The sequence below is a fragment of the Physella acuta genome, unplaced genomic scaffold (assembly GCF_028476545.2).
Source record: "Physella acuta isolate Inbredline_101_S28 unplaced genomic scaffold, ASM2847654v3 ptg000464l, whole genome shotgun sequence".
In the NCBI taxonomy this organism is placed as follows: domain Eukaryota; kingdom Metazoa; phylum Mollusca; class Gastropoda; family Physidae; genus Physella; species Physella acuta.
Window position 1 is genome coordinate 569,931 of NW_026731983.1, and position 25,904 is coordinate 595,834.

Below are 25,904 nucleotides of genomic sequence, written 5' to 3' on the forward strand. Positions count from 1 at the left end.
GTAACGTTTTCTACTTTCAATTTTTCAAAAATCTATAACTTTAGTACTATTTCAGATAGATAAATGAAATTTCACATGTAAGTAAAAGTTCAAATTCTCTGCCTTCTGTTAAATTTGGAATAATTTCCGTTGAACGGAAGTAGTAACTTTTGCTGCTATTTCCGTTTTCACAAAAACGCTTGTGAATTTATAAAGTAAGCCTACTAATAATAATTCTGCAGTATTTTGCACATTTTATTTGGCGTTTACTTGGTGTGCAATTCTTTTTTCTAGAGATTTTATTCTAATTTAAAAAAATAAAGTATTAAAATGGATGAACAATCATGTCTGTATCCCGAGTTTCCATCTCATGTTGTTTTATGTAAGAATATTGGAGAAAGTTTAGGCCTATTATAATTCTCAAAACTCAGCAGATTGCCCGATATATTACCTGGAATGCATCCATTAAACAGGCATCCATACGAACGTCCAACAGCGTTCATGCAAGGTGGTCTGTTACAATATGGACGTCCGCCTGAAATGGAATTTATATAGAAAATATATACTTTTACAAATGTTCGCCACCTCGGAAAATTTAGTCCGCCCCCGGCCCCCTCCCCCCTCGAAAATATCAAGTGCCCCCCCCCCCCCCATGCAAGATCGTGTAATATTTCATAACATTTTTGACTAAACCTTCAAAATCCATTTAGAAAACCATTCAATAGACAGAAACTACTTTCTCGTATATGCGAAGTATAGAGAAAGTCTTGTAATCGTGCAAAAAAAAAAAAATCGAGATTTTTACAAATCTCGACGTTTTACACCTCACTGATACGGAAAAACATAATTTTGCAATCTTGTCCGTATGTCTGTGTGTCTGTCTGTGTGTGTGTAAACACAATATTTTGAGTACCGTTACAGCTAGATTGATGAAATTTCATATATAAGTGTTTTATCAAAATCGTAGATCCTGATCAACTTTTCAGCGATTTCCGATAACCGGAAGTGGTACTTTTTCTACTTTGAATTTTTCAAAAGCCTATAACGTGAGTTCTATTTCAGATAGATAAATGAAATTTTACTTGTAGTAAAAAATCTAATTCTCTACTTTCTGTCAAGTTTTGAATAATTTCTGTTGAACGGAAGTACTAATTTACGCTATTTCCGATTTCTCAAAAAACGCATGAAAATTTATTAAGTACTAATAATTCTGTTTTCTACTAGATTTTACTCTATTTTTAAAAGTTTAAGTAAACAAAAATCATGTCTATATTCCGAATTGCGATCCCACGTTGTGATATATTAGAATATTCGAGAAAGTTTAGGGGAGATCACTCTCGGTTTATTTTACTTATTACTTTTATTACTTATTTACTTTTATTTAATTAAACAAGATTTCTCTTTTACTATTGGGAGTTAAAAATTACAGTTCATTAATAACTGAAGCGGAAATAGTGCTTGATTTTTACATTCTCGTAGATCTATATACGAAGTATAGAGAAAGTCTTGTAATCGTGCAAAAAAAATTCGAGATTTTTTCAAATCTCGATGTTTTACACATCCCTGAGTCGGAAAAGCATAGTTTTGCAATCTTGTACGTATGTCTGTGTGTTTTTGTATGTGTGTGTGTATGTCTGATTATGTGTCTGCGTGTGTCTGTTACACGATAACTTGAGTACCGTTAAAGCTAAGTTGATAACATTTAATATTTAAGTATTATTTCAAAATCGTCGATACGTATCGATTTTTGAGCGATTTCCGATAAACGGAAGTGGAACTTTTTCTACTGTCAATGTTTCAAAAAGACTATAACTTGAGTACTATTTCAGATAGTTAAATGAAATTTCACATGTAAATAAAAGATCAAATTCTCTGCCTTCTGTCAAATTTGGAATAATTTCCGTTAAATAGAAGTAGTAATTTTACTTACATACGAGGATTAAGCAAGTACATTATAAACATTATAATTTAATTTTCAAAATCTATTTGTAGAAATTAAACTATAGGCTACCTGGTACCATTTTTGAAGAACACTTTTCAGCTTCTCGTCAACACAACAAGATTTATCTGTTTAAAAAAATTAAGTAGATTTAATGTATTACTTTAAATATTTCGCACACCTAAGAATAAAGTATTAGTAATTTGTGCTTCGCATTACTGTCGTTTGTAGTTTCTAAATGGGGAAAATATTTGGCAACTTTTTACATTGGCAAAATTACACGCTTTAATACTCAGACAAACACAACCATAGATAAAACAATTAGAGTTTCTTTCAGGCATCTCTTCGAAGAACGTCTACCGCTCTTCATTGAACGAAATGGAATCTATATAGAAAACATATACTTTTACCAGTGCGCCCGTAAAATGTTGTCCGCCAATGAGAAAATTCCCCCACCCCCCGGAGAAAAACGTCTGCAAGAAACACTGATAACAATACAGTCATTTAATATCTTCAGCACTAGATTTCGAGAACTTATACTGTCGCTGCAATAAACCAGTTCTGATGGGTATCTGACCCTATTTACGGTCACGTCATATGCCTAAGTCACATAAATAGGTGAACTCTACTCCACCTGGACCACCAGATTTGAGAGAGCATATTTACTTGCAATGTTGTGCAAGATTACGTATAAAACGATATTATCCCGACTCCTTAGGGTGCACTACAGCTCACTTGGTAACGTCTTGTTGTATCTGGATTGGTCTACTGTAACAGGCACGTGGAACTCTATGTCCTGCTTGCAATCTAGCATAGTGCTCTAGTTGATTTCATGTGCAGTATCTAAACTTAATACTGAATTACTATATCCATATGAGAGAATCACTGTTTGCAGGCGTAAACCAAATTATTCTATGTACAAATAGAGAAAAGGAGAACTTTAGTGAGAATCAAAACTTAATACGTTACCTGCTCAAAGCAATATATTCACATTCCTCTTCATTAACATAGCTAAAGGGTTCTTCCCATTATGATCAAAATCATCTCACCAAATCATCGTATCTGTCTATACATGTTGCAAAGTAAGAGAGCTTTTACAGTTTAAAATTATGTCCTTTCAACCCACCGCATACTAGTATACACAATTCTTTGAAAAAAAAGCAAGATATTTATAAAAGTGATAAAATAGGTTTTTCTAGCCCCACCCCCCCCTCCTCCCTTTTCAGCCTGTCATCTCTTTAAACAGATAGATCATCATTAAAAGAGTTGAATAACCCCCCCCCCCCCCCACACACACACACACACACGCATGGTAGAATAGTAGGCACGTGTCTACACAATTTAGGAAAATGTTAAATGTGAAAGCTCGGTAAACTGTGCTGTCTTAGCACATCCACTGCTCTGAGCTTAGCACATCGACCGCTCTGAGCTTAGCAGATCCACTGGCTCTGAGTTTAAATGAAAACTGCGGTTGTTTTCTATGGTTTAAAACCCGTTCAATGGGCGCCAGCGAGTTAACTCCTCCCATCATGTTAATGACAAGGATTAAAAACGTGCTTTTTTTGAGATTTAGTAAACAAAGCGACCGTAAAAATAAAAACGTAAGCTTAAAATTAATTCAGAAATTTTAAATTTTTAGAATCAATGCTATAAAAGTTGCAACTCCAGAGAACTTGAAAATAATTTGTTGAGTTTAAGGCTACATTTTTATTTATTTTCACTTTCGTAAGACAAATATTGTCTCCGTGATCGACAACTCTTTGTTTACAAAACTTTGCAGAAACAGTTTTTAAAAAAACAATGCAAATTTAGACCCCATGACATAGTTTTCCTTTGTTTTCGCTTACAATGTTTACAATAAATTTTATGGCAGCCTATCAAATAGCAGGATGAAATTGTTTATGTCGCCATTACACGTGAAAACCAAATAATTTTTGCTTTTTTATTTTTTATTTAGTTACCAAAAATATTAAAAACATCAAATACATTCAATCTTCAGTAAAGTCCGAAAAAAACCAGACTGACAGGATTGTATAACCATATTAATTGTAACTAAGCCTTGCACGATTTTTAAATTAATTAATGGGCTTCTCGAATACCTACTCGCTCGCGTCCATTAGTGATTAGATGGACAGTATGACTCAATATTTTTGGACGTTTGGAAGAAGTCTGAATTACATGGTACATGAACTATAAGAAATCTGTTCATGTTAAATATTGAGTAAATATACGATAGAGCGTCGGTTATTATTCCGGAATTGTACAGCAGTAAAAAAAAGTAAAGCCATGGCGTAGTCTCCCGAGCCGTTCCGGAAACCACCGAAAATACTGTAAACCATCATTTATTTGCCGCCATATTATTTTTAATACATAATGTTTTAAAATGTGCATGGATTGATTTTGATTGCATTTTAAATAATGTTTTGCTAATTATTTTGTATTTCTATTTATTTTAAGTGTATGTGCTAATTATTGCTGCAACTGAACATTGTTCTAGTTCTTCTCTACTTTTAATTATAGTAAATCTAATCGTCTTATTTTACTAAATCTAGATGTAGTTGTCGCAAATCTTCTGCAAGTTTTTTTTTGTTTCTTTATTAAAAAGAGATTAATTACTACACTTGACTTCATTAATAATATTCAGATTTACTAATTGTTGCTCATTTTCTGTCAATTAAACAAAAAATTAAGTTAAACATTAGTTTAATGCGCTAGACTTTATTCTTATTTCAACGGTCAAATAAACTATGGTTTACAGTAACGAATGTTCCCGAAACTCAACAAACATTACCAGATAATTTCCGACGCTATATCGTGAGATTACCAAACATCGTTTATAAAGTTAACATATGTATTTTATTACCGTGTAAACCTCTGGCCGATCGAATTTTTAAAATTTAAATGGATGTTCTCATTAATATCACTTTAATTGTTGTTCGTGGACAAGATGATGGAAATACAACTGTTCATTTCCGCGTACCGCTTAAATCAGAACTAGTGCTCCCTTTTAAAATCATGGTGTGCAATCTTAATCACAAACATGGTGTGCAACCTTAAACATAAACGTGTAGGCTTTGAGCTCGCAGTGGAGAATCCATGATGTTGGTGTAAAATGTGATACAAATAAAAATAGCAAATCATTTTTTTAAAAACTCACCGGCAATGTGTCATTGTTTGATCTAATGTGTAGCTACGATACGTTTAGTAACACAACTTCATGTGTGCGCCAGCTGATCTTTTAATTCACGAGGTAAAAACCACACTAACACATAAGAGAGTGCCTAGAACTCAGTCAATCAGTTCAAACAATCCAGAAGTAGAACAACAGAAGCTGGCTGATTTTACCAGAAGGTTGCAGGTTTCCTGACTCCCCATCTTCTTTCCAGTTTGTGTATATACTAGTCAGGTTTGATATTGTGTTGTGTATCAACTAGTCAGGTTTGATCTTGTGTTGTGTATCAACTAGTCAGGTTTGATCTTGTGTTGTGTATCAACTTGTCAGGTTTGATCTTGTGTTGTGTATCAACTTGTCAGGTTTGATCTTGTGTTGTGTATCTACTAGTCAGGTTTGATCTTGTGTTGTGTATCAACTAGTCAGGTTTGATCTTGTGTTGTGTATCAACTAGTCAGGTTTGATCTTGTGTTGTGAATCAACTAGTCAGGTTTGATCTTGTGTATCAACTAGTCAGGTTTGATCTTGTGTTGTGTATCAACTAATCAGGTTTGATCTTGTGTCCAGTCTATAGATATACTAGTCAGGTTTGATCTTGAGTAGCATTGTTTCACGTACTGCCAGAGTTGTTGTGAGCAAGAGAATCAGTAGGAAGTGCTTTAAGATTTACAAAAGTAGCTATTGCCGACATTATTCTTTTTATTTTTATTAAATGTAGTGATGGTATCAAAGAAAACTCTTAATTAATATATTTATAACATTAGATGATAAATATTGCTGTTTTTGTAATATTTAATATAAATCTCATAATAATAACTTAATTTAATATAACATATCTTTTCATTGAAAGGTGATGGATAGACTTTCAAAACAAAGTGCGAGTAAAGAATAGAAACAGAAAACAGATACGCAACATTTTGCACAGTTTAGGATTTTACTTAATAAACACAACATAACTAATATGACAATGCCTTCGGGTAACGTGCTAATTATATTATAAATATATACCTATGATAACATAAAAAAAAGCTTGAGATTTAATTTTGCATTAGAATGTGCATGTAGTAATCTCATTTGTAAAATATCACGTCAAACAAACCCACTCTTATATATATATATATATATATATATAAATATATATACATATATATATATATATATATATATATATATATATATATATATATATATATATACATTTGTTTTTTTTTTGTTTTTTTTTGAGTAACGACCTACGACGCGATGAAAGAATATACCATTAATGCACCAGTCTGAACTCTAGAAAATCAATGATATCTGAATATTTACATATAGGACAAGCGCATCATAGATTCCCGTAACTGCCTCATGCTCTTCAACAGTGGAGAAAATAGCTTAATAGACATATTAATATCATAGAAGCTTTCCTTATGATGTCAGATCGGTAATATATTTTTCATTAAAGTAGCAATGACCGTGAGATATTTCATCTCTATAACAGGTTCCTGGCTAAGACATTATATATATATATATATATATATATATATATATATATATATATATATAATGTGTGTGTGTGTTTGTGAGTGTATATATATATATATATATATATATATATATATATATATATATATATATATATATAATGTGTGTGTGTTTGTGAGTGTATATATATATATATATATATATATATATATATATATATATATATATATATATATATATATCGAGCAAATCAATACAAGTGTAGATTTTGCAACAAGGCTTTAACCGAATGCTCTCTGATTTAATCTATTTTTCTTTAGTTCTCAGCTAGCAAATGGCTGGTGCTATAATACCATAAATATTGATAACCAGTGTGGGTAGAGTTTGTTGCATTAATTTTTTGAAAAGTTTTAACACTAGAGGGGGGGGGGGGGGTAAACGCTTAAACGATCAAATAACAATAGAAAATTAATTCAAACGTTTAATCTTGACAAAACCAATATAGTAGGTCAATGTGTTAGACTTATTACCCCCGTCCCCCACTACAGAAAAACTGCGTGGCAAATCTACAGGTAATACCAAACATTCTATAGATTATACTTTATACGAAAACTGAAAACAAAAATAAATCATAAAGAACAGTTTGATTTCATCAACATTCTTAATGTTCAACACGGCGATGTTTTAATATACGAAGAGAAAAACTAACGGAGCCAATGCAACATCTACTCTGTTGATATTATATAGTCTAGATCTAGATCTTTCTGTTTGTGGCTGGTGCCTTTCATTTTATTTTATCTAGATCTGATTAGATTAACCCACTAGATTTAACTATTAAATTAAAATAAAATTGATTTAATTTGTTTCAGCTTATGGAGCGAAATACTTCTAAAGACGTGCTAGTACATATTTCAATAGTATATTTAAACATCCACCTAATGCTAAATAAGTTTTAAAAATTCAACCGATTTATTTACCACTTAAACCTGCAGGTTTTACTTTGAAAATCTTTCATTAACCCATATTCTGCTAGCGTCCCACTTATGGGACGCTTGTAAAAAAAATTGCTAAAATTTATTAAAAACTAGTTAAAACACAAAATATGTTTCATTGTATTTGAAAATGGCTAGACTATTGAATTTGTGTGTGTTTTGTGAAAAAAAATTAAATTAGAAAAATGTTATAGTGCCTGATTTGCAGGACTATTCAAAATGGCGGAAAAAAGAAAACATGCGCACAGGAAAATGCATATCTTCTAAAATATTAACATTTTAAGTGCAAAATACATTTGAAACTTGTAGCAGTACCATATTTCTATCTGATAAAAATTTAAAAATAGCATTTTTTTTTTACTACTTCGTTATATCAAGTGTGCAACAAGCGTCCCATGAGTGGGACGCTAGCAACGAATGGCCCCATGTAGATTGTTACACAAACGTCACATTTATTGGACACTAACGTGAAACACAGATGCAAATATTTATGTACAGCTTTACTTATTTCCAAGTGTTGTTCACTTTGATGGATGCTAGATTGAAAGAAAACTAGACTTTTGAACATAATTTCTGCATTTTAGACCATGGTATGGCTAACCCAATTGATCATTATCAATATTTTTAGCTGTCCTAAACAATGGAATCATTGGTCTAACAATACAAAATCAGTATACAGCTTAATTTTCGCGTGATTAGCCATATTTCGTGAAAAATGATTTCATTTTTCAATAAATGTACATGGGGCCGTTCGTTGCTAGCGTCCCATTTCTTAAAAAATCGATATTTAAAAAAGTATTGATTTAAAAAAAAATCCATAGTCATTCCTTAATTCAGTGCCCAAAAGCTAAACCATATCAAAAAATTATAATAATTTGAGACCTTGGGATAATATGGGTTAAAAAGATGGTAAGAATAGAATGGCGTCTTTTGACCAGACGAAGTACACATATCCGTTCATTTGCAGTAGATGGTAGTCGAAAAGGTGCTTGCTTTTCTAATCATGGTGCGTATCCAAAATCATGTAGAGTAACGTGCCGAATATTATATTAGATATATTATTTTGTTTCTTGGCCGATTTGTTTCCTTCTCAAACTACCAGAAACACATCATCAGCTGTTTTGTTGAGTGGAATTCATTTAGAGCTAGAACCTACCTATAGAGGCGACACTTGGCAAAGCTAGACTTTTGGAACACTTTTTATCTGAAGGGTTGTCACGAGGCTGAGTAATCCAAAAATATGGTAGAAGATTATGAAATCATTGTTTATTTGGCTTAAAATATAATATTTTATGAATGGTGGAAATCCTACGAAGGGGTTGATTTTTCAAAATTGCCGCCATTTTCATAGTTACCAAGATTTTTCCACCAATTTTTACTTTCTCGTTTAAAGAGTATAGAGAAAGTATTGTAAACCTGAACAAAAATCACATGAAGTTTTGACAGTTTTTACGGTTTTACTCTTCAGTCCCTCCTCACATTTAGGATATACAGGACTTATTTTAATCGGGGAAAAATTATAAATCTAGGTTTATCAAAATGTTTGTGTTTTATGCATAATAGAGTATCCAATTCTGTCTGTGTTTGTGTGTAAACACGATAACTTGAGTATCGTAACAGCTAGGTTAATGAAATTTCATATACAACTATTATAACAAAATCGTAAATCCGAAAAAAACTTGTGTGCGCTTTCCGATAAACGGAAGTGGAACTTTTTCTACTTTAAATTTTTCAAAAGCCTATAATTTGAGTACGATTTCAGATAGATAAATGTAATTTCGCATGTAAGTAAAAGATCTAATACCCTGCCATCTTTCGAATTTTGAGCGATTTCCGTTGACCAAAAGTAATAATTTACACTATTTCCCATTTCTCACAAAACGCATATGATTTTATAAAGTACTCATAATATTCCGCACTACTATACACATTTTATTTGGCGTTCACTTGGTGTGCAATTCTTTTTTTCTACGAGATTTTAATCTATTTTAAAAAGTTTCCATCCTCTGTTGTTTCATATAACAATATTCGAGAAAGATTAGGGGAGATAACTCCCGGTTTAATGTAGTGGAAACACGTATGCAGATGTACTGTAAAACAACTATAGAGAAACAATTGTTTCCTAACGAGTATTAAAAAAGTTTTTTTTGTAACAGAGCCTACCCCTCCCCCTTTAATTGATTTGTTATTCGATTAAATATGTATATACGAGTTATATAAATTACTGCATTCTTTCACCATGAGGGTTAACAATTGATATTAAATTGAACTTCTGAATTAAGTATATGTAAAATATAGTTATCACTTTCGAAATAAATTATATTTGTAACCGTCCTCAAGGGTCCACTATGAACAAACGTAATACCTAAAAGTAATATAGCACACAACCAAACTGGTGCTAACAATTCAACCACAAGCCCGAATGAAAGAATGAAAGGAAAAGCAATTTATTGCAACTTTAAAAAAGACATTCTAGTCTGTAAGAGCAATGTCTTATTGATCAGAGTTTCTTCCAGGCATCTCCCCCGAACGAAATGGAATTTATATAGAAAATACTTTTGACAGTGTCCGCTCCCCTAGAAATTGTTGTCCGCTCGCCCAAAGAATTTCAAGTGTATCCCAGGAGAAAAAAGTCTGGAAGAAACACTGTTATCGATACGCTTACTTCAATGAATTAACTTGAATTAAATTTGGAAAATAAAAATTTTCTATACAACATTTGTATTTTGCAAACAGCCAGTGCTATTTACTTTATTTTCATTAAAATAAGAGAAGAAAAACTCCGCTGCCTAAACGCCACCTGCGTTATGGTGCCAACACGTGTATAAATTAACGGAACTTTGATTTTTCACAGCTCATTAATGACACACGGTTGAGGCAACACTGGGATTATCACCTAAACTTAAGACGGCTGCTGACTTAAGTTTATCTGTGCATTCTCCACCTGCTTCAGTCCTTCCTGTACCTGTTTCAGGCTTTCCGAAAGATTATTTTTGAGGTCAAACGTTCCCCCTCCTTGCTGTGCTTGTCCTGCTTGTTCCATTACTCTGGGAATCCTTTGAGGTCCGCGTTCCGTGTCTCGCCTCTGTTGCACCAGATCTTCAAATCTCTTCTGATGATTGCGTTCTATTTCCCTCCTCTGTAACTCATCGCGTTTTAAGTCCTCAATTTGATTTTCATAATCCTCTCTTTGATATTTCAGCTCTTTATCGAATACCTGTTTCATTTCTTCTTCCTGTTGTCGAATTTGTTGTATTTCTTCAATACGTCTGCGAGAGATAGCGCTTTCATCAAAAACCTGTTTTTGTAGAGAATCCAAGGTTTGAGTAAGTTCTTGAAGAGCTCCAGAAAATTCATCCTGCTTAGCCAGTAAGACCTGGACAGTATTAGTTTGACTCAACATCTTGTCAAGTGTGACTAAGTCTACTGTCTCATGTGAGACTTGCGGCTGGCCAGCAACTGGACGTTCTTCTTTGACCGTGGTCTCGCCGTTTGTCTTGAGCACCTTTGGTTTGGCTGCCACATTATCTTTGATTTTCCGAGCCTTTTCATAGTGAACTTCCGTATAACGTCGATCGCGAAATCTCAACTCATCAACCATTTGAATTAAATTATCAATTTGTTCTTTTTTCTTTTTCTCGTCTTTGGTTTTATTATCAAACAAAATCACCCTATTGCAACACTCCTCGAGCAAATCCTTAAAGGCGCCATCTTGCTTTTGGCACCAGTCTGAGAAGTCCGATCTTACTGGATCTGTTTCCTCCTGATCTTGATGAAAAACATCTCCGCATGTCAAAATTAAAATACAAAAGGTTTGAACGAAATCATCTCCGAATATTTTCTTTAACAACACAACCGACTCCTGTTCTTCACGTGTAAACCTATTGCCGTATTTCAGGACGAGAAGAAAAGCATGATAGCCTTCAGGATTGGCTGCCAGAGCCAATTTTGCTTCATCATTCAACTGCTCAACTGACCGTTCATTATCCAGCCATGTGTCACAAAATGCCAGACCATCCACGACTTTAATCTGACGACCCTTGTGTTCTGTGATATCGGCGTCGAACTCTTTCGTCACAGAAGATGTACCGGACTCGCTCGCAAACTTTCGTTTTCCTACAATGGAATTTCCAGTCGCACTTTTGCCATTTCCGGTTTTTCCAATCAGGAGCAGATCGACACTAGGTTGTATATTCATACTTTTCTGGAAACAGAGAAGCAAAATACTGTATAGCTAGAAAATATTGGATAGCTGTAAAATATAAACATATGTAGCATAGCATCCATCAAATGTAAGGTAGTTATTTTATCCAGTTCAGCTAAAGTTGAATGCATATCTGACACCAGGGGAAACCAGAATTCTATGTTTGTTCAAAACTCGATAGCCGTACTAAAAGTTATATTTTACAACACTAAGATAGAGAAAATATAACTATTATTTCTTAGTACTCATAATTTTTAAGAGCATTATAAATCTAATATTTGTTATATCTTTCTTTGTTCTTAAAATTTCAATTAAACAGTAACATATTTTGCAAAAAAAAGTTATCTATAACAATAAAGTCAAACTTTTGGTCAGTACGGTATAGCTCTACTTATATTCAAGGAAATGAAATTATTTCACTACTAGAAACTATAATCGATTCATTTCTAAATCCAACAACCATTGGTAGAAACTAGATCTTAGTCTGTTTCAATATGAGTTGGGGGATGTTAAAAATTCACCATCAATATAACAAAAAATCTATCACTGTCTAATAGTACTTTCACAATGTAGCAGACGCATAAATGCTTGGGAAAAACGTAGCGAGAGTTGTTTTAGGTGGAGCAAAAAATTTACTTTTAAAACATTTACTTGATTTCTTTATTTTTCAAAAATCATAAAATTAATTTAATAATGCTACTGTACAATAAGTAGAATTTACTTTTATATTTGTACAGTAAAAACATTTGGTGGCAGAAAATAGGAATAGCACAATGTTTTCACTCCTGCAAAATTTAATTTAGGGATCATTATTTATGTATAAATGACTAATCTAATGTTTAGTAGACTCAACTTGTGAAATCATTTCAGTGTCATCAGAGATTAATGTATATGGAAAGTTATGAAATCGTAGAGTTAAAATGGGTTTGAAATTAATTTACTAGATTTACTAAAAATCCTGCCAAATAATATTTGAGCCGCTCGTACCATTTTTAAATGTTATGCATGCATATCACCTTACATGCTACTCAACAAACCGTCAAACTAAATTCTATAATACTGACTCTTATACAGACTTACCCTCAAGTTTTCTTCATGCTTTACAGTATGTGGTCTGCTAATATTTATCCTGCAGCCATCTATGAATATGGAAGAAGGGGCATTACAATTATATATATATATATATATATATATATATATATATATATATATATATATATATATATATATATATATATATATATATATATATATATATATATATATATATATATATATATATATATATATATATATATATATATATATATATATATATATATATATATATATATATATATATATATATATATATATATATATAACTATAACAACACAAATGTTAACAAAGAATACATTAGGATAAAAAAAATTACTTTAAAACTTAATTATTAGTCATTGTTTATTAATTTTAGATTGTTGGAATGGAAAATGAAAATGCGTTCAAATTCACTATTATAGCATTAATATAAGTACAATCAACATCGATGAAAACTTTCATAATTTTTTGTCGAACAAAAATTTAAAATTAAAATAAATCAGTTTTAAAAAAATCGCAAAATCTAGGTTCAAGCAATATTATATATATTTTTATAGCAAACGCTTAACTAATTATCTAATTGAAAACAGTTAATGAATTTGTGTGGGAATTAATTACAAACCCATTAAATGCAGAGTTCAAGAAACAAAGAGGAACTTTACTTCTTTTGGTGTTTTGAAAGTAAATTCTATATATTCCAACTTGTATTTTTTAATAATATGTGAAAGTTAGATTCAATACTAGCTTGCCCGTCCCTGCGATATCCAGGGCTCCAAATCGCACCCTGCCGTGACGCCGTCCGTGCGAAATTGAATTCTTTTTTCCCCCAGAAACCTGCCCAGTACTATTCTTAACAACTTCCCAAAGTTTCATGGCGATCAGATAAAAGGTGTTGCAATGCATAAAAGACAAAATCAAAATCTTACGAAATATATTAGAAGGGTTTTATCAATGCTTTACCAATCCTATATTTTAGACGCGTGACCTGGTTTTTTGAAAACTGAGTTATTTAAATGTAAACACTGGCTCCATTTGAGCCATATTTATAAGGGTACGGGGTTCCTACACTACTTCCCAAAAAAGCCCGTTTGCCAAATAATACTCTGCCGGGGCGCCAGCGGACGCGCTTGATTACGTATAGTGAACGACTCTAAAACACAACTTTTACATAGTCTTTCGCAAAGTTTGAAACGGAAATAGGAGGCGTCATATCGCTAACAGGATAGCCCGGGATTTTAAATCTTACCCTGCCGATGCACCGCCGGGCGCCCCATCATATCCATTGTCTATCTAACTATTTAAAAAGAACGAAGGCACCATAGCGCTCAAGGAAATTCCACGGCGCCAAATCGGTTCCTGGCGTGGGCCGCCCGTGCGAAATTAGCCCCCCCCCCCCCCACCCCAAATCTTCTCGGGAGTATTCATCAACTCCTCAAAGTTTTATGGCACTCGGACAAAACGGTTCCGAAACCGCATCCGACTTTCAATTTTTTGATATACGTATATAGATAAGAATCGCACCCTCCCGTGGCGCCGCTCTTGCGATATTAAAAATATATTTTTTCACAGCAGTAACCTTTCTTGGAGTGTTCTCGTCAACTTCTTAAAATTTGATGGCGATCTGGTGAACGGTGTCAAACCGAAATCGACTTTTTTTTAATATACCGTATATAGAGAAAAAACAAATAACGTCTTCGTTTAATATTGCACAAAGGACAAACACACACACATACATTGCTTTTTATATGTATGTGTATATATGTATATGTATATGTATATGTATGTATATATATATATATATATATATATATATATATATATATATATATATATATATATATATATATATATATATATATATATATATATATATATATATATAATGCAATGTATGTGTGTGTGTGCGTGTGTGTTTGTTTGTTAATTTGTTTGTCTGTCTTTTATGCATTAATACACCTTTCATCCAATTGGCATGAAGCTTTGGAAATTTGTTGAGAATACTCATGGGGAAGTTTCTACGGGGAAAAATATTCAAATTTGCAGTTGTGGCACCGCAGAATGCGATTTGTTTTTCTCTATATATGGTATATATATATGTGTGTGTGTTTGTGTGTAAATAAAACGAAGACGAACTCACCCCACAAGCTACACCTCAAGTTTATATAACCACATTTATTTTAATATCAGTGAACATTATTTTTTAAACAGGAGTTAGACGATAGTTAAAGATGCCACAAAAATTAAGGTGGAGATTTTGTCCTCTCTTGATTAATATGAGTAGAAAAAAAAGTGTGAAATGTAAAAGGTGTTTAATCAAATATTTAAACCCTACCCGAGAGGTCCGTGAATGAACTCTTATTTGATGGGGAAGAGCTTTCGTCGAGATGCCGGTCCATTGAAGTGTTCTTTCCACGATCCTCCGATACACCTTGCGTTTCAACATGGAAAGAAAAAAAAACAAGGAAATAGGTTCGATTGATTTCTTCTAATGTCGTGAACATCTCATAATGTCAATCTATGCTTTACCTCACTCCCATTCGTGTAAATTTAGATTGGGAAAACAGTTTGCAAGATTTTCTGGCTGCTTGCCGCACTCAGATTCGTGACTTACAGAACTACATCAATGACAGCTATATCAATGACAGCTACATCAATGACAGCTACATCAATGACAGCTACATCAATGACAGCTACATCAATGACATCTACACCAATGACAGCTACATCAATGACATCTACACCAATGACAGCTACATCAATGACAGCTACATCAATGACATCTACAGCAATGACAGCTACATCAATGACAGCAACATCAATGACAGCTAGATCAATGACAGTTACATCAATGACAGTTACATCAATGACAGCTACATCAATGACATCTACACCAATGACAGCTACATCAATGGCAGCTACATCAATGACAGCTACATCAATGACAGCTACATCAATGACAACTAGATCAATGACAGTTACATCAATGACAGTTACATCAATGACAGCTACATCAATGACAGCTACATCAATGACAGCTAGATCAATGACATTTACATCAATGACAGTTACATCAATGACAGCTACATCAATGACAGCTACATCAATGACAGCTACATCAATGACATCTACACCAATGACAGCTACATCAATGACATCTACACCAATGACAGCTACATCAATGACAGCTACATCAATGACATCTACAGCAATGACAGCTACATCAATGACAGCAACATCAATGACAGCTAGATCAATGACAGTTACATCAATGACAGTTACATCAATGACAGCTACATCAATGACATCTACACCAATGACAGCTACATCAATGGCAGCTACATCAATGACAGCTACATCAATGACAGCTACATCAATGACAACTAGATCAATGACAGTTACATCAATGACAGTTACATCAATGACAGCTACATCAATGACAGCTACATCAATGACAGCTAGATCAATGACATTTACATCAATGACAGTTACATCAATGACAGCTACATCAATGACATCTACACCAATGACAGCTACATCAATGACAGCTACATTAATGACAGCTACACCAATGACATCTACATCAATCACAGCTATATCAATGACAGCTACATCAATGACAGCTAGATCAATGACAGCTACATCAATGACATCTACATCAATGACAGCTAGATCAATGACAGCTACATCAATCACAGCTACATCAATGACAGCTACATCAATGACAGCTAGATCAATGACAGCTACATCAATGACAGCTACATCAATGACATCTACACCAATGACATCTACATCAATGACAGCTACATCAATGACATCTACAGCAATGACAGCTACATCAATGACAGCTAGATCAATGACAGCTACATCAATGACAGCTACATCAATGACATCTACACCAATGACATCTACATCAATGACAGCTACATCAATGACATCTACAGCAATGACAGCTACATCAATGACAGCTACATCAATGACAGCTAGATCAATGACAGTTACATCAATGACAGTTACATCAATGACAGCTACATCAATGACATCTACACCAATGACAGCTACATCAATGACAGCTACATTAATGACAGCTACACCAATGACATCTACATCAATCACAGCTATATCAATCACAGCTACATCAATCACAGCTACACCAATCACAACTACATCATTCACATCTACAGCAATCACAGCTACAGCAATCACAACTTCATCAATTGCAGCTACATCAATCACAGCTACATCAATCACAGCTACATCAATCACAGCTACATCAATCACAGCTACAGTAGTCACCAAGTTTATTGGTTGGTTTCCTATTGAAAAACCCAGTTGTCCCAGTAGATGGGTCATAATACAGTTGAGCCGATGTTTCAAATGGACTGTTAAACATACAGCAGCCATATGGAGTCATGTCAGGTGGCCCGCATGGACGTGGGCCTAAGCCTGAAATTAAATTTATATAGAAAATATAATCTTTTACACGTGTTCGCCGCCCCGGAAAATTTAGTCCGCCACCAAAATAAAATATCCAGTGAACACCCCCCTCCCCGAGAAAAAGTCTGAAAGAAACACTGCATGTGTAAAACTCAATATACATTCAATATACATAAGCTGCGTTACTTATTTTGGCTTTTAAACTGAAACTAGATTTTTCTTTTGCTAGGCGAGTTAACTATATCAGTTCATTAATAATTGAAACAGAAATAGTGCTTGATTTTTACTTTATCGTATACACGAAGTATAGAGAAAGTCTTGAAACCGCGCAAAAAAAATTGAGATTTTTTGCAAATCTGGACATTTTACGACTCCCTGAGGAATAACATAGTTTTGCAAGCTTGTTCGTATCCCCCCCCCCCCCCAAACCCCCCCTGCCTACGCCACTGTCCGTATCTGTGTGTGTGTGTATGTGTGTGTCTGTAAACACGATTACTTGAGTACAGTTACAACTAGGTTGATCAAATTTCATATATAAGTATTATATCAAAATCGGAGATCCGCATCAACTTTTGAGCGATTTTTGATAACCGGAAGTGGAACTTTTTCTACTTTAATTTTTTATAAGCCTATAGCTGGAGTTCTATTTCAGATAGATAAATGAAATTTCACATGTAATTAAAAAGTTTCTGCCTTCTGTCGAATTTTGAATAATTTCCGCTGACCGGAAGTAGTCAATCCCTTTTGTTTCATATAAGAAAGTTTAGGCCTATTATATTTAACAAAACCCAACAGATAAACCGATGTATCACCTGGAATAGAACCGCCATTGGACGTCCAAAAGCAGGCGGCCTTATACAAGGTCTCATACAAGATGGATATCCGCCTGTGTTGTAAGGAATGCTATATCCTATTTGAAATCCATCTGGTGTGAGATCTAGAACTAGTACGAATTTAAATGCATCTACGGACTGTAAGTCTACAGATCTGGTACTAGTGTCAGAGTTTTTCTAGGCATCTCTTCGGAGCCACCACCCCCCCCCCCCCCAAAGAAAGTCTACCGCCCCCCCCCGCCCCGCACTAATAGAATTTATATATAAATAATATACTTTTCCTAGTGACCGCCATCCCGGCAAATTTAGTCCGCCCCCCCCCCTGAAAATATCAAGTGCCCCCCCCCCTGAAGAAAAAAGTCCGCCAGAGTTGTAACCAACGGCATTGTAAGCCACAGGACTGCTATCTCGCATATAGCATCCATTTGGACTGAGACTATTATTTATGACATCTGAAGATACGTAAGAACCCAATCCATGTTCACCTCGGTCAACTCGATGAAATTTAACTGTTTTATATAAGAGGTAATGGAGAATTATATATATATATATATATATATATATATATATATATATATATATATATATATATATATATATATGTATAGGGCCTACATTCATCGCCTATTCTTTTCCTCTTGCCCACTAAGCTGTTAATTTTTATAGTTTTTTCATAGAAAGTATACATGATTTAGCGGCCTAAGGTTCTCTTCCGCAGTCGACAATCTGTTGTTGTTGTTAATGATATTCTTAAAACAAACCTTTCCGAACTGTCTTTGTAGAAGACACACGTTTAATCTTCAAACCTCTCAATGCAATACATCTTTCTATTAACCCCAAAACAAACCCAAACACTCCCATCCTCCGGTAGCGATACTGCTCTGTATGGGAACCACTGGTGTGGGTTAAGCATGTATGTATCCTTAAAGTAAAACTATGGTGCTTAAGATCACTGTACTAACATCTTTTATATGATGAACTAAGAGCATGGAGGAGAGAGATGGAAGAAGTGCAGGCTACTGGCAAGACCTGGCATGAATTGAAGTGGCTCAACCAGGACAGAGTGAAATGGCGAAGATTTGTTGCTGCCCTTTACTCAACAGGGAGTGACGAGGATTAAGTAAGTACATTATATAAATTAATATTCAAAATCTATGTGTAGAATTTAAACTATAGGCTACCTGGTTCCATTTTTGAAGAACCCTTCTCGTAAACACAACAGGATATATCAGAATCTGTTTAAAAAAAATTAGTGGATTTAATGTATTACTTTTAATGTTTCGCACACCTAAGAATAAACAATGTGTTATTTGTGCTTCACATCACTGTCGTTTCTAAATGGGGAAAATAGTTGGCAACTTTAAACATTGGGAAACAGTAGGCCTACATGCTTTAAACGTTTGACTAACACAACCATAAACATATCATGTACGGTCATCTAATATCTTCAGCACTAGATCTCAAGAACTCATGATGATGCTGCAATAAACCAGCTCTGATGGGTATCTGACCCTATTTACGGTCACATCATATGCCTTGGTCACATAAATAGGTGAACTCTACTCCGCCTGGGCCACCAGATTTGCGAGAGCAAATTTACTTGCAATGTTGTGCAAGATTACGTCTAAAACGAGATTATCCCGACTCCTTAGGGTGCACAACTGATCACCACTTGGTGACGTCTTGTTGTATCTGGATTGGTCTACTGTAACAGGCATGTGGAGTTCTATGTCCCTACTGCACTCTTGTAATGTGCTCTAGATTATTTCATGTGCAGTATATACATTTAATACTGAATGACTATATCCATATGAGAGGATCACTGTTTGCAGGCGTAAACCAAGTTATTCTATGTACAAATAGAGAAAAGAAGAACTTTAGTGAGAATCAAAACTTAATACGTTACCTTCTCAAAGCAATATATTCACATTCCTCTTCATTAACATGGCTAAAGGGTTCTTCCCATTTTGATCAAAATCACCTCCCTTCAAATCATCGTATCTGTCTATACATGTTGCAAAGTAAGAGAGCTTTTACAGTTTAAAATGATGTCCTTTCTACCCACCGCTTACTAGTATACACAATTCTTTGAAAAAAAAGCAAGATATTTAAAAAAGTGATAAAATAATGTTTCATAAGTTTTTCTAGCTCAGCCCCCCCCCCCCTTTTTCAGCCTGTCATGTCTTTAAACAGATAGATCATCATTAAAAGAGTTGAAGAACCCCCCCCCCCCACACACACACACACACGCATGGTAGAATAGTATGTACGTGTCTACACAATTTAGGAAAATGTTAAATGTGAAAGCTCGGTAAACTGTGCTGTCTTAGCACATCCACTGCTCTGAGCTTAGCACATCGACCGCTCTGAGCTTAGCAGATCCACTGGCTCTGAGTTTAAATGAAAACTGCGGTTGTTTTCTATGGTTTAAAACCCGTTCAATGGGCGCCAGCGAGTTGACTCCACCCATCATGTTGTTGACAAGGATTAAAACGTGCTTTTTTTTAGATTTAGTAAACAAAGCTACCGTAAAAACAAAAACTTACGCTTAAAATTAATTCAGAAATTTTAAATTTTTAGAATCAATGCTATAAAAGTTGCAACTCCAGAGAACTTGAAAATAATTTGTTGAGTTTAAGGCTACATTTTTATTTATTTTCACTTTCGTAAGACAAATATTGCCTCCGTGATGGATAACTATTTGTTTATAAAACTTTGCAGAAATAGTTTTTAATAAAACAATGCAAATTTAGACCCCATGACATAGTTTTCCTTTGTTTTCGCTTACAATGTTTACAATAAATTTTATGGCAGCCTATCAAATAGCAGGATCAAATTGTTTATGTCGCCATTACACGTGAAAACCAAATAATTTTTGCTTTTTTATTTTTTATTTAGTTACCAAAAATATTAAAAACATCAAATACATTCAATCTTCAGTAAAGTCCAAAAAAAACCAGACTGACAGGATTGTATAACCATATTAATTGTAACTAAACTAAGCCTTGCACGATTTTTAAATTAATTAATGGGCTTCTCGAATACCTTCTCGCTCGCGTCCATTAGTGATTAGATGGACAGTATGACTCAATATTTTTGGACGTTTGGAAGACGTCTGAATTACATGGTACGTGAACTATAAGAAATCTGTTCATGTTAAATATTGGGTAAAATTACGATAGAGCGTCGGTTATTATTCCGGAATTGTACAGCAGTAAAAAACAGTAAAACCATGGCGTAGTCGAAAATACTGTAAACCATCATTTATTTGCCGCCATATTATTTTTAATACATAATGTTTTAAAATGTGCATGGATTGATTTTGATTGCATTTTAAATACTGTTTTGCTAATTATTTTGTATTTCTATTTATTTTAAGTGTATGTGCTAATTATTGCTGCAACTGAACATTGTTCTAGTTCTTCTCTACTTTTAATTATAGTAAATCTAATCGTCTTACTTTACTAAATCTAGCTGTAGTTGTCGCAAATCTTCTGCAAGTTCTTTTTTGTTTCTTTATTAAAAAGAGATTAATTACTACACTTGACTTTATTAATAATATTCAGATTTACTAATTGTTGCTCATTTTCTGTCAATTAAACATAAAATTAAGTTAAACATTAGTTTAATGCGCTAGACTTTATTCTTATTTCAACGGTCAAATAAACTATGGTTTACAGTAACGAATGTTCCCGAAACTCAACAAACATTACCAGATAATTTCCGACGCTATATCGTGAGATTACCAAACATCGTTTGTAAAGTTAACATATGTATTTTATTACCATGTAAACCTCTGGCCGATCGAATTTTTGAAATTTAAATGGATGTTCTCATTAATATCACTTTAAATGTTGTTCGTGGACAAGATGATGGAAATACAACTGTTCATTTCCGCGTACCGCGCAAATCAGAACTAGTGCTCCCTTTTCAAATCATAGTGTGCAATCTTAATCACAAACATGGTGTGCAACCTTAAACATAAACGTGTAGGCTTTGAGCTCGCAGTGGAGAATCCATGATGTTGGTGTAAAATGGGATACAAATAAAAATAGCAAATCCTTTTTTAAAAAACTCACCGGCAATGTGTCATTGTTTGATCTAATGTTGTTGATCTAATTTGTAGCTACGAAACGTTTAGTAACACGACTTCATGTGCGCGCCAGCTGATCTTTTAATTCACGAGGTAAAAAACACGGTTCCCAGAAAGAACCGCAACGGAAAAAAGCGCAACGGAAAAAAGCGCAAAACAAAAACCGCAAAGGAAAAAAGCGCACACAGAAAAAAGCGCAAAGAGAAAAAAGCGCAAACGGAAAAAAGCGCAAAGAGAAAAAAGCGCACACGGAAAAAAGCGCAAAGAGAAAAAAGCGCACACAGAAAAAAGCGCAAAGAGAAAAAAGCGCAAACAGAAAAAAGCGCACAAAGAAAAAAGCGCAAACAGAAAAAAGCGCAAACGGAAAAAAGCGCAAACGGAAAAAAGCGCAAACAGAAAAAAGCGCAAACGGAAAAAAGCGCAAACAGAAAAAAGCGCACACAGAAAAAAGCGCAAACGGAAAAAAGCGCAAAAAGAAAAAAAGCGCAAACAGAAAAATGCGCAACCAGAAAAAACAACAAAAAATTTGCAAAAGAGAAATTTAGCACAAAGACCATATGGACTAGATGACACATTTATACATGACTGTTAGGACTGCTGTGAGAGTGTCGTGTTTGATCACGTTATCTACTACCATTTAAAGCGTAAGAATATTCGAGAAAGTTTAGGGGAGATCACTCCCGGTTTATTTAAGATATTTTACTGAAATGTTTACCGGACGAATGCAAAATGATATAAACAACCATAGCTCTTCTGTTATATATGCTACATGCAGTGTTTCTTCCAGACTCCCCCCCCCCCCTCAAACTTTCGATTTGCAACCCCCCCCCCCCCTCAAACTTTCGATTTGCACCCCCCCTTATACTTTATATATATATATATATACCAAGGGGTCTATGGGGGGGGGGGGTTGACCCCCCCTAACCCCCCCTGCCTACGCCACTGCATATAAGTATTCGCATAGATTTTGAGTAGAGTCCCTTTTGTTTACATGTTTTCATTACCCTTCAAACTAAAGTCTATTTTAGTTATATTGATATTAAAGAATGTAAATAAACAGTACACATAATTCTGTAGAATAGGAACAATTGGGAGGGAAGTAACATTTAGCGCAGGAAATTTAGAGGTTAGGTAGGGTATAATAAATGGTGGGGTTAGGAAAGTTAAGGGGTCCATTCTCTAATAGGCAGTCTATGTCTCTTTCGTACTTTCGTTTTGGTTTATTGTCGAACCTGTCCCCACCTCACATCACAACAGTTGGGTGACGCTTACCGTGTAATGTTAAAATAAATAGCATGTAATTGAGTTAGTTCGAAGTGAGTTTTCATACAAGCCCAACGCACTAATTAAGGTTGTCGCTAAATGTAACATATATGTAACATATGTCAATGATGTCAATGAATTTTCATTAAAAAAAAGATGTCTAGTACAGTTTACGAAACTTACGAACTTCGCCGATACATTTTGGTGGGTAGGTTGGTAAGTATGTAGGCGGGTAGGTGGGTAAGTGGGTAAGTGGGTAGGTGGGTAGTTAGGTAGGTAGTTAGGTAGGTAGGTGGTTAATAGGTAGGTAGGTAGGTGCGTCATGATGTGAAAAAAACATTAAATACATAATTGTTATTTTGGTGCGAATGAATGTTGTTACGAGAGATATGACGAATGCATGTTTGATGACGCGGATGAAAGAGAGTGAAGTTTTGCCATATGAACGGGTTGTTACGGTATGCAAGCTAGGTAGTTCGGACTAGGGAGAATGTGAAAGATACTTCGTGTAATGTCGATAGTTTTATGTTTATACGAGAATAGTAGTAGAATAATTATTGACCAAGAAAATAATAGGCATTGTGTAAACTGATTATCGCCTGTATCGTGGTGATGGGAATGCAGATGGTAGTGGTACGCTTTAAATGGTAGTAGATCACGTGATCAAACACGACACTCTCACAGCATCACTAACAGTCATGTATAAATGTGTCATCTAGTCCATATGGTCTTTGTGCTAAATTTCTCTTTTGCAAATTTTTTGTTGTGTTTTTTCTGGTTGCGCATTTTTCTGTTTGCGCTTTTTTTCTTTTTGCGCTTTTTTCCGTTTGCGCTTTTTCTGTGTGCGCTTTTTCTGTTTGCGCTTTTTTCCGTTTGCGCTTTTTTCTGTTTGCGCTTTTTTTCTGTGTGCGCTTTTTTCTGTTTGCGCTGTTTTCCGTTTGCGCTTTTTTCTGTTTGCGCTTTTTTCCGTTTGCGCTTTTTTCCGTTTGCGCTTTTTTCCCTGTGCGCTTTTTTCTGTTTGCGCTTTTTTCCGTTTGCGCTTTTTTCTCTTTGCGCTTTTTTCCGTTTGCGCTTTTTTCCTTTGCGCTTTTTGTTTTGCGCTTTTTTCCGTTGCGCTTTTTTCCGTTGCGGTTCTTTCCGGCCACCAAAAAACACACTAACACATAAGAGAGTGCCTAGAACTCAGTCAATTTGTTCAAACAAGTAGAACAACTGAAGCTGGCTGATTTTACCAGAAGGTTGCAGCTTTCCTGACTCCCCATTTTCTGTCCAGTTTGTGTATATACTAGTCAGGTTTGATGTTGTGTTGTGTATCAACTAGTCAGGTTTGATCTTGTGTTGTGTATCAACTAGTCAGGTTTGATCTTGTGTTGTGTATCAACTAGTCAGGTTTGATCTTGTGTTGTGTATCAACTAGTCAGGTTGGATCTTGTGTTGTGTATCAACTAGTCAGGTTTGATCTTGTGTTGTGTATCAACTAGTCAGGTTTGATGTTGTGTTGTGTATCAACTAGTCAGGTTTGATCTTGTGTTGTGTATCAACTAGTCAGGTTTGATCTTGTGTTGTGTATCAACTAGTCAGGTTTGATCTTGTGTTGTGTATCAACTTGTCAGGTTTGATCTTGTGTTGTGTATTAACTAGTCAGGTTTGATCTTGTGTTGTGTATCAACTAGTCAGGTTTGATCTTGTGTTGTGTATCAACTAGTCAGGTTTGATCTTGTGTTGTGTGTCAACTAGTCAGGTTTGATCTTGTGTTGTGTATCAACTAGTCAGGTTTGATCTTGTGTTGTGTATCAACTTGTCAGGTTTGATCTTGTGTTGTGTATCAACTAGTCAGGTTTGATCTTGTGTTGTGTATCAACTAGTCAGGTTTGATCTTGTGTTGTGTATCAACTAGTCAGGTTTGATCTTGTGTTGTGTGTCAACTAGTCAGGTTTGATCTTGTGTTGTGTATCAACTAGTCAGGTTTGATCTTGTGTTGTGTATCAACTTGTCAGGTTTGATCTTGTGTTGTGTATCAACTAGTCAGGTTTGATCTTGTGTTGTGTATCAACTAGTCAGGTTTGATCTTGTGCTGTGTATCAACTAGTCAGGTTTGATCTTGTGTTGTGTATCAACTTGTCAGGTTTGATCTTGTGTTGTGTATCAACTAGTCAGGTTTGATATTGTGTTGTGTATCAACTTGTCAGGTTTGATCTTGTGTTGTGTATCAACTTGTCGGGTTTGATCTTGTGTTGTGTATCAACTAGTCAGGTTTGATCTTGTGTATCAACTAGTCAGGTTTGATATTGTGTTGTGTATCAACTTGTCAGGTTTGATCTTGTGTTGTGTATCAACTTGTCGGGTTTGATCTTGTGTTGTGTATCAACTAGTCAGGTTGGATCTTGTGTTGTGTATCAACTAGTCAGGTTTGATCTTGTGTTGTGTATCAACTAATCAGGTTGGATATTTTG

General features: G+C 34.6%; 1 protein-coding gene and 1 long non-coding RNA gene across 3 annotated transcripts; both read right to left on the reverse strand.

Moving 5' to 3' along the window:
* Nucleotides 1-443: 443 nt before the first annotated feature.
* LOC131943645 (uncharacterized) lies at nt 444-21,985 on the reverse strand. Of its 2 annotated transcripts, XR_009386919.1 has the most exons (4): nt 21,881-21,985; nt 20,002-20,100; nt 1,991-2,046; nt 444-514 (listed from the first exon to the last, which is right to left on the reverse strand). It is a non-coding gene; the product is annotated as an uncharacterized LOC131943645 (long non-coding RNA). The 2 variants fall into 2 exon arrangements; XR_009386920.1 differs by lacking the exons at nt 20,002-20,100; nt 21,881-21,985 and adding an exon at nt 2,888-2,960.
* LOC131943631 (uncharacterized) lies at nt 10,335-19,314 on the reverse strand. Its single transcript, XM_059303832.1, has 5 exons — nt 19,277-19,314; nt 17,122-17,271; nt 15,161-15,256; nt 12,831-12,889; nt 10,335-11,750 (listed from the first exon to the last, which is right to left on the reverse strand). Exons 1-5 carry the CDS (start codon nt 19,284-19,286, stop codon nt 10,449-10,451), a joined length of 1,617 nt encoding a protein of 538 aa, XP_059159815.1. The 5' UTR covers nt 19,287-19,314; the 3' UTR covers nt 10,335-10,448.
* Nucleotides 21,986-25,904: the final 3,919 nt, after the last annotated feature.